Below are 10,882 nucleotides of genomic sequence, written 5' to 3' on the forward strand. Positions count from 1 at the left end.
ATGTTGAAATCTAAATTTCATGTTAAGAAAAAAAATGAGAAAGTTGAATAACTTAAATTAGGAACCAAATGTTAATTTTAAAGAGTGACTCAGACAAATTATTGTATCAAAAACTTGATTTAGCTTTATAGTTGGAAAGTTTCATAAATCAATATTTCATAATATACTCAACGTTGCTTTGACATAAAATGGTTGTTATTGAAGAAAAAAATATCTCCACAGTATGTGAAGCAAATTTATAGATGTTGAATTGTAAAAGGAAGTCCTTGGCGTGATTCACATTTAAAATAATTGAGGCTGAAGATGGATTTGGGCCAAGGTTGGCAGAAACAAACAAGACACAGAAAATGAAAATCAAGGTTTTTATTTTTTTGAACTAAAAGTCAATCCTCATTTATTAAGAAGTGGGGCCAATTTATTCTTTGGGCTACCAAACATAATGGTATTACCATGCCTCTTCCCCAATCTTCCACATGGTCAATTTAAGTGTGCGTGCGTACCACACAAACTCTTTATTTTTTAAATAAATGGTATTATAAAATTTAGTTCCCAAGTTTAAATTTTATTGTTTTTAGTAACCAGTAGCAGTTTCAAATTCAAATAATCAGCACTTTTATATTTACGGCCTTTTTAATTTCAAATAAAAATAAAATTCTAAAGAAAAAGTATGATATGTGGTCTTTTTGTCAAATGTACGATTACCGGTCATAAAAGAAAAGTCCAATAAAATGTTCTCCATCAACATTAATAAATATTTTTATTTATTGAAGAAAAGAAAAATGATCAGATAAGAATAAGAATTCTAAATTTAAATAGTAGTCAAGTAAATAAGTTATTTGAATCGTAATATATTACATTTCTGAAACTTCATTATCACCGACAACTACATTGGATGGATAAAAATGGTGTAAGATCTCCATATGTATTTTACTTTTTAAGGTATGTTAAAATTTAAGAATAGCTTTTGGTGGAAATTTGAATTTTACCAAAAGAATATAAATTTATGTTAACAAACTTAAAATCAAAGAAAGGTATCAAACTATAAGAAAAAAAAAACTGCACGATGACCATGTAACGTGAGTTTATATAGTAACCAAATCATTAATCACCGCATAATAAATTTATAAATCATTAAATTAGACTAACGACTACGAAATTAAATTTTTAAGGGTTAAATATGTTTTTGTTCTTTATCTTTTAATGAAAATTAGAATAATTTTTTTTTTGAAATTTTAGTCAAATTTAATCTCTTAGATTTTCACACCGTGTGAATTTAATTTCTTTTTAACCAAATATTATTAAATTTATTTAATATTTCAAATATATTTCATGATAATTTCTTAATTAATATTGAAATAAAAATGTGTTAAACTGTGTAAACAATTTAAATACTACAATGAAGCAAATTTAAAACATTAATTAAACCAAACTTAACCAGTTTGGTTAAAAAGATTAGATTTACACAGTTCTAGAGTTGAAAGACTAAATTGTATCAAAATATCAAATACTATGAAACAACTTAAATACTATAATAAAACACGTTTAAAACGTCAACTAAACTTAAACTGAATTTAACCAATTTGGTTAAAAAAATTAAATTCACGTAATTGTAAAGTTGAAAGACTAAATTTGATCAAAATTTCAAAAATGAATTAATTTTAATTTTTAGCGAAAGTTAAAACATCACGTATTTAACCCAACTTTTAATTACGTACTACCATCAAGTAAACCAATGAATTGATTAAAGAAAAAAATGAAAAAAATAACTAATAGATAATACCTAACTTGTCAATTTATTCATTAACTGTTTCGTAACCATAGATAAATAAAATTATGCTTTATTTAGGACCTTCTTAATTCAAATCCAGTTCCATATACAGGAACCTATCTTATAGGGTTGACCATTAGGATATGGCAAAATGCAAAATTCTTAATCTTTAAACAAAGACTTCATCTAAATCTATAGATTGAATCTCTGCTCCCAAACACCATTTTACCTGAATTGGGAAACTCTATGCACACGTGTGGTGTATCACGTACACACAATTTGGCACCTCAACAATTTACGCATTGCTTTTAAACCTGAGTTTGAATTTGTGCACGTAAACGGGAATTCGGTTTATACAGTTGTATATAGAAAACATGTCACGGTTTACGAGTTCATCCCAAGTTTTGGACCACATTAATTGTTCTTATCGTATTTTTTAAACACGCCGACAAAGAAGTTTTTTAAGACAGACATGTCAATTTTTTTTCACTCACTTCATCTAAAGGGTTAATTTGTGACTTTTCTTTAGTTACTAAAAGTTGACACATGTATAGAAGAATATTGTAGAACAAATTGAATTGGTAACTTGGCCAGGTTTAGTGCAACAAGTGTTCAGATAAAGACAACATACTAACATCATCACTCCACTGCAATACTACAGGTGAAGTTCATACAAATATCAAAATTTGAAAAAAAAAAAGGATTTTTAATTTCTATCTTTGTATCTTGACATCAGTGATTACTATAACTTATATTTTCCCCTTTTGCAGATTTTAATAATATGTGTTTTGTCTTTTTGAAAGTAAAAATTATAATGTTAATTAAAAATCCACTATATGTTTATTTGGATCAGACATGAACACCAGACAGTTTTAATTTTGTGAAAGATTTTCTAGGTGCCACTTTTATAAAGTCTCGAAGAAAATATAAATAGTAGGCTTTCATAGATTTGTTTTTTTTTAACCTATCTAGAATCAAAATATTACGAGAATGAACACGTCAAAAATATATTATTGATTATGAAATAAGTTGTCAAGAATCATAACAATTTTGACTTAAATGTATCGGTTTGTACGAGATTCGTTAGGAGTAATAATAATTTCAATTTATGTAAAAATATAAAAATGTTAAATTGTATGGAATCATGACGACTTAAATGTTTTGAAAAAATATTCTATACTGATAATTTATATGTACATTTAAAGTTGAAGTCGTCGTAACTATAGACGACTTATTACATAAACAATAATATTTTTTCGACTTATCCATTAAAAATGTAGGCAAATTTGTAAAAGATATGCGAAAAAACCTGTACTTGGTGATGGAAGTAATGAAGGAAAGGTGCAGAAATAGGTCAGAATATAGAGAAAAAAGATAAGTGGTTACTGTGTAGTCCTTGCCCTACGATATCTCTAGCTTCCATGTCCCTTTCCCTTTGAAATTAAACAACACCAAAACAACTTTTCTTTGGCTCTTTTTTTCTTAGAAAAAATTCCTTGTATTTTACTTGACATTTGATGTTCATGTGGCACAATGTTGGGGTTTTTTTCACGTAACGTGGCTAGTCTGTGAAGCCATTTGCAATAGGCCCATTGAACAAAAAGGTGGTGGCTAAACTTTTTAGTAATGTTACCAAATGCCCCCTCAGAGGAAGTGACTACTTTTTTGTGCATCCCAATTCCTCAATCACAGGGTTTCTTTTTCTTTTCTTTTTCACTTCTACATGCTATAAGTTGTTTATTGTTTCAAAGTATTGATTAGTTTTAGTTTTATGTTTATGTTTTAATATTTCTTACAAATAAAGTAACATACTGATATAAAATGCAGTATAACCAAATAGCTTTATATTTTATTAACACAAGAATGTTTAATAAGTTTCCTAATAATTATGCAAGTATTTGAAATGAAAGAGCATACATTAAAATAGTTAAAAATAAAAATAAATAAATAAAAACACATAACTAAGGTTTATTACAGAAGGGTTAAACGGATAATCTCCGTTTTAGAAATACCCTTCCTATTGAATGATGAATAAAATATGTAAGTTTTATTTGTTTAGAATGATGAATAAAATATGTAAATTTTCTTCGTCTAGGTGTATTGTTAAAAATTTTATATTATAGGACGATTTCATAATATATAAAGTACGGAAATATTACTTTAAAATTGAACAAGACACTTTAAGTATTCAAATATATCATGGTTTTTATATGTATGGCTTAAATATTTTCGGTCCTCATTTTCATAATATTTATTGCGGATGGTCCTCATTTTGACAGAATGTTTAAAATGGTCCTCATTTTTACCGAATGTTTAAAATGTCTTCATTTTCGCAATTCGTGTTTTATTTGGTCTTTTTCTATGGTGCCGTTTAAATCATTACTAATACAAACTGTGTTACCTATACAATGTTCGGTTAATGATTTAAACGGCGTCATAGAAAAGGACCAAATAAAATACAAATTACAAAAATGAGAACCATTTTAAACATTCGGTAAAAATGAGGACCATTTTAAATATTCTGTCAAAATGAGTATAATCTGCAACAAATACTACGAAAATGAGGACAACAAAAGTATTTAAGCCTACATACATCGATGGAAAATAATTTATCCCAAGGTTCAAAACTTCGAGACCAAGAGAATATCTCAAGTGCATTGAGACTTCTCCACTATACTTCATATTGCTATTATTATATAATCATCGTCATATATAAGTATATGATACAGGTTTATGTTTTGTTCTTGTTTTACACTTGCTAGAAAAAAGAAAATAAACCTTTTCCATCTTCTGTATTCACAAAGTGCGCACAGTGAATATTTCATTTTAAAGTATGTATAATTTCAGCTGCTTTTTAATGGGAAATAAATAAAAAAGTAAGAAAAATACTGATTTCGAATCAATATTTCATAAATAATCACAAGTTTGACCAAAGAAGGAGTAAGTTTATTAATTCCATGGTTAATTTAAATAGAAAAGTTATGTCGAACAGAAAGTAACATTTTTGGGTACACTTGAAAGATGGAGAGTAAAATTAAGTGGGTGTAAAACTATGGTATGGCGAAGGAGAGTAACAGAGAAGATGAATGAGTATGCATAAAAGACAGGTATTTCTGAAGGAACTTCAAATTTGGGTGGAGAAGGAGGCAAGGCAAGAAAGGCATAGAGAGAGAAAATGGTAGTTGTAGTATTGTAGTAGAGTAGAAGAGGATTTGTTATATCATATTCATATTCTCTCTCTGTCTCACACACACACACAGAGTACTTTTTCTCTGTGATGGTAGTTGTGGATAAAACCTTGGATCAATCATCAGAGTTTCATTAAGAGAGATCATGGCTTCTACTAATGCACTCAATTCATCTGCATTAATAGGTTTCTGCTTCATCCTTATCATTTCCACTCATGCCGCTGCCATCACCCAACATCGACAGCAACACTTCAAACAAGCACCCAAATTCTACAACTCCCCCACCTGTGCCACCGCCGAGCCGGAACACACCCACACGTGTTGGGACGCGGCAGTTCACGTGGCCATGACACTGGACATCACCTACCTCCGGGGGTCCATGGCGGCGATCCTCTCCGTCCTCCAGCACTCCTCCTGTCCAGAAAACGTCATCTTCCACTTCGTCACCGCCGCCTCCAGAGTTTCCTCCTCCGCCCTCCTCAACCGCACCCTCTCCAATTCCTTCCCATATCTCAATTTCCAAATCTACCCCTTCAACGATCGCCAAGTTGCCGGCCTCATCTCCACCTCCATCCGCTCCGCTCTCGATTGCCCCCTCAACTACGCCCGTAACTACCTCGCCAACCTCCTCCCCTCCTCCGTCCGCAAAATCGTCTACCTCGACTCCGACCTCGTCCTCGTCGACGACATCGCCAAACTCGCCGCCACCCCACTCGGAAACGACAACAGCAACAGCACCGTCCTCGCCGCGCCCGAATACTGCAAAGCCAACTTCAGCGCCTACTTCACCCCCTCCTTCTGGTCCAACCCCTCTCTCTCCCTCACCTTCGCGGGCCGAAGGCCCTGCTACTTCAACACCGGCGTCATGGTGATTGATTTGCAACGCTGGCGGGCCGGCGACTACACTAGGAAGATCGAGGAGTGGATGGAGCTCCAGAAGAGAATGCGGATCTACGAGCTGGGCTCCCTTCCGCCGTTTCTACTCGTTTTCGCGGGCAACATAGGCCCGGTGGATCACAGGTGGAACCAGCATGGGCTTGGCGGGGATAACTTCCGCGGCCTCTGCAGAGACTTGCATCCAGGCCCGGTGAGCCTCCTGCATTGGAGTGGGAAGGGAAAACCCTGGGCCCGCCTCGACGCCAACCGCCCTTGCCCCTTGGATGCCCTATGGGCTCCCTACGATCTTCTCCAAACTCCTTTCGCTCTCGAAGCCTAGCCCGCCACAACCATTTTTATTATCATTATTAGCAGCGCAGTAGTACAATAGTACATTTTTATTTTTTTTTGCTTTGCGGAAGTAGTTTTGATTTAGCGGTGGTGTCGTATATTGGTTGTCCCCGGGAGCTGGCGCCGGAGTCGCTCCTTCCTCGCCGTGTGCGGCCCCATGCCACGGCCGTGTTGATCTTACACTGTACATGTACAGCCAGGTACATATACCCTCCACTTTTTTTCTTTTCAGCCACTCAAATACTACTTTTACCGTTACGTCTTGTAACTACTAACACCGAAATCACCCCAATGCCAGAGTTTTTATTTTAATGCAGTTTCTTCTTCTTTTTCTTCACTACTTCTGTGCCCTTTTTTACCCCTACATGTGAGATTGCAATTTTTTGTTGTTAGTGGCTGTTTACGAAATTGGTGTTATGTATTACGTGTGTGAAATGGGAGTGAGAAACAATCATGAGACTCGTTAACCAACTTCAACAGTGGTTGCCAGTGCGAGAGGAAAATTGAAAAGGATGTGTTGTGTCGGTGAGGTTGGGTTTATTGTAGCTACGGATCTGAAAAGGATCGTGCCTTGTATTTTGGATATTTTTCTTCTCCAACTGAATCATCACTCTTTCCTCTTCTATTGTCTGCCCAAAGACCAACATTGCTTTTCGAGGTTTTGACTAGGTTGATTATGATTGTCTGTATCTTCTTTTTGGTGGTGCAAAATCTTTAACATGGAATCATCTATGCGTCTAAATTGGAGTCATTTGCTGCTACAAATAAGTAATCACTCAGAGAGACACTCTATTTAGTCAATTATAAAGTTTCACGCACTTCCATTTAGCAATTAATAAATAAAAACCACCCCCTCCCTTTAACCAAAAAAGAAAGAGAAACTATATAACTTGGAAAAATTAACAAAAGAGCATACCAACATTTATTTGACTTACCCCAATATCTTCTAATATTTGATTTTTTATTTTCCACAGTTTTTTCTGCTCATATGCATGCGTCTGCTATTACTTTTCCTCCATGTGACCCACATGAAAACCTCGTAATGTTAATGCTGTTATGATGTTTAGCAGTTCAGCGTAGAACATTGTTTTATTTGAATGAAATCTTACATTTCACTTGGATTAAAATACAAGCATTTTAAGCTTAACTATTACAACTTAAAAACAATAAAACACTTATGTGAAGAATTTCCACAAAAACCAACTAAATTATTGTAGAATCTTTGAGAATAGTAATTAATATATGATATAAAAGATGTCATTCTGATTACATAAGCTAAACTCAACCGTATGCATGAATTAATGTACTTTAAGTCATTCTTTTCACTACTATGATATGAAATTATATTTCTCTGAATTGAAAATTCAGATAACAATTGACTTTAAAACTATAGATGCATAGCCTCTTCATTTACACTTCTCTTAATTACTTGACGTGTGCTGAGAAAAAAAGTTACGTAAATACTGCATTAGAACAAAACTAATTGCAAACATAGAACATGGTATAAAGATAATCAATTAATTAGTCCTATAAACTTGTTTCTACCCAATGTTCATTGATTATACTGAGCAGAGTGTGTGCACCGTGGTGGTTATGCATTCTCTTTTCAAATCAAAAATTGTTGAATAGTCAATAGCATATGAGCAAATCGTACATAGGTGAATAAATGTGAAAAATAGAAACAAAAGTCAAGTTTTCTCACTAAATGAAAAAACAAAAAAGTACTACTATAAATCTTCACACGGAGGAATCAATGTCAGAATGTACGTAAACATTAATTCGTCATTAAAAAGCCTCTACGCGTCTAAATTCCATTCATCTCATGTTTTGGTTTTTGTCCGTTTAAAATGAAAAAAAAATGAAAATGAAATTGAAATTAAAAGGAAAATGAATATAAAATTTATTTTTCCTTGCTCATTTCTTTAACCAAACAAAAAATGCATCGTATTTTCATCGTTAAAGTTATTACTACTGGTGCTTTAAGGGGACAACCTGAAAAATAAGGTAAAGAAATTGCTCACTTGTACGGTACTGAAAAAGGTAAGATAACAGGACACTTGCCAATTTTTTTTTTTTAGGCTTAAATATTTTTTGGTCCTTATTTTCGTAGTGTTTGTTGCGGATGGTCCTCATTTTAACAAAATGTTTAAAATGGTCATCATTTTTACCGAATGTTTAGAATGGTCCTCATTTTCGCAATTCGTGTTTTATTTGGTTATTTTCTGTAACGCCGTTTAAATCATTAACGGAACATTGTACAGGTGGCACGGTTTGTATTAGGGTTTGTATTGGTCTGAATAGTGATGTTGAAGTGGAAGGTGAAATTGAAGTGGACATCCTTTTCCAAATCATTAATCTGCCTCATTTGTGTCATGATGATGACATCCTTTTCATCAACACCACCATTTGAAAAAGTTGCAGCCCACATTATTACAAAACCCACATTATTACAAGCACACACTCTGTAAATCAATCAACCAAAAATTAAAACCAATTTATTATTAACACAAAAATAAAAATAGATTGTACCCAAAATTTTCTACCAATATTCTTTGGAGTTCTTGCCATCCTCAAAGCAACCATCTCTCTGCAACTACAAATCGGGGTTAATTCATTTCTCGTTGAACCACTAATAGTGCACGAAGAAGTGATACAACACGGTTGCCTCCAACGATTACAACCAGAGGTAAAGGAAGAAGATTGGGACCGTAACATACCTATATAATGGGATGGGATTGCAGGAAGAAGAAGATTGCAGCAATACCAATTGGGAATGGAGGAACAAGATTGCCAAAACTCACCAACTGCCCAAACATTCCCTACCAAAACCCTAGCTCACTTATTTATCCCCAAATATCTAATTAAGCCACCTGTACATTACACGTAATACACCCTAATACAGATCGTGTCACATGTACAATGCTCCGTTAATGATTTAAACGGCGTTACAGAAAATGACCAAATAAAACACGAATTGCGAAAATGAGGACCATTCTAAACATTCGGTAAAAATGAGGACCATTTTAAACATTATGTGAAAATGATTACCATTCGCAACAAATACTACGAAAATAAGGACCAAAAATGTATTTAAGCCTTTTTTTTATTACGACGTGATATTATCTCTGGTTACTATTTAACCTTTTTTTCTTCTAAAAATATAAAAAATAATTGTTTTAATATTATTTTATATTTATGCAAATTATCAAATAGTGGTCGAGTAAAATAACATTTTTCTAAGATAGATAATATTTGTTTTCTTTAACCGTTATAAATGTTCCATATCTAAAGACATGTTTTTGTGAAAAGTCACTGTACCTAGATTGAATAATAAAAAATAAAAGTAAAATTAATTTGGTAAGCTTTGCGAGAACATGCAAATGGCAGATAGAAACATTAATAGAAAGCTAATATCTAATGTGCCACGTTAGTCGTCGTGTCTCGTGGAACCAGTGATGCTACCCATGCCTATGTGCATATCTCACCGTCACATTCACTTTAACGGTTGCAACAATTCTAAAATATAAGTAATTATGTAATTTAAATTGCCATATGACTATAACAATTACGATAGTTTGAGTGAGAATAACTATAATAATTTTTTCATTACTCAATATCTATGTTGGAAATTTTATATAAGAAAAGTTTATGTTGAGTTTACATAAATATGTGGTTATGATTCTGTAACATTAATTTTACATATTTGATACAACTTTTAATCTAAAAGCTTACGAAATAAGGTTATGGGCCTTCACTCTTATATAGTGTTTAACTTTGTCTCTATAATATATAAGTATGAGCAAATCTCATCTTAAAAATTAAATTTGCAATATTGAATTAGACTTAAAGTCCACTTCTTAATATGGTAGGTGAACCACCCAAAATCAATTCTAATGAGATTTTCTTTTTGTTTAGCATATTGTGTTACTCATTATCAAAAAACTTATTGTTTATTGGACCTATCATGTAACCGTTATATCAAATATCATTAATGTCTAGTTTCACATTTAAGATGTATATGCATCGACGTGAGATGTCTATTAGATATCTTATATCAATATAATTAGACATAAGATAAATCTACAATATACAAGTGGATACAAATATCATCTTACAAGCTAGTTTAGAAAGATTAATTATGTTTAAACTTTACTTTTTAACAATTTTTTTTTAAACTATAAGAGTATAATACATGTTTTTCTATTGTAGATGACATAATGCAGTCAAAACCATCTGATTCCTTCGCTGGATTATTTTAAATGACGTTTTTACTTTTATTTTTATTTAATTAGTGTTGCAAACTTGGAAGAAGTCCACATGGTATACTCAAAGTTTTCATTAAGTCAACCATACTACTTGATTCAAATCTGCTCTCTTACTTTAACCATGGAAATTATTAGAGTACAAATTTTTGGCGTATTTTTTTTTGTTCTAGATCCTAGATGAAGTAGCATGCTAGTTTCAGCGACCGGACGATGTAAGAGACTAGAAGTTCAAACAAAAGGAAGATGCCGAGACATTAAAAAGTGCAATGAGTCCACAGAAATATTTAGGCATGCCTTATTTTAATTTTTAAGTCAACTCGTTCATGTATCTAAATTTCTACGCAATACAGAACATGGGTTACGCGGATTACTATGGTGTTGTAAATTAAATATGAAAAGCATGGTATCACAATGGTTTTATATTATATGGTCAA

The 10,882-nt window shown here is 32.7% G+C and overlaps 1 protein-coding gene across 1 annotated transcript; it reads left to right on the forward strand.

The window, feature by feature from the left end:
- The first annotated feature begins 4,755 nt into the window (after positions 1-4,755).
- Positions 4,756-6,905, forward strand: LOC114173881 (probable galacturonosyltransferase-like 1). Its single transcript, XM_028058539.1, has one exon. It carries the CDS (start codon positions 5,102-5,104, stop codon positions 6,170-6,172), a length of 1,071 nt encoding a protein of 356 aa, XP_027914340.1. The 5' UTR covers positions 4,756-5,101; the 3' UTR covers positions 6,173-6,905.
- The last annotated feature ends 3,977 nt before the right edge of the window (positions 6,906-10,882 follow it).

The sequence above is a fragment of the Vigna unguiculata genome, chromosome 2 (genome assembly GCF_004118075.2).
Source record: "Vigna unguiculata cultivar IT97K-499-35 chromosome 2, ASM411807v1, whole genome shotgun sequence".
Classification (NCBI taxonomy): Eukaryota; Viridiplantae; Streptophyta; class Magnoliopsida; order Fabales; family Fabaceae; genus Vigna; species Vigna unguiculata.

What these genes read in the sequence shown, in the direction of transcription:
- LOC114173881 (XM_028058539.1), top strand. Translation starts at nt 5,102, where the DNA reads ATGGCTTCTACTAATGCACTCAATTCATCTGCATTAATAGGTTTCTGC.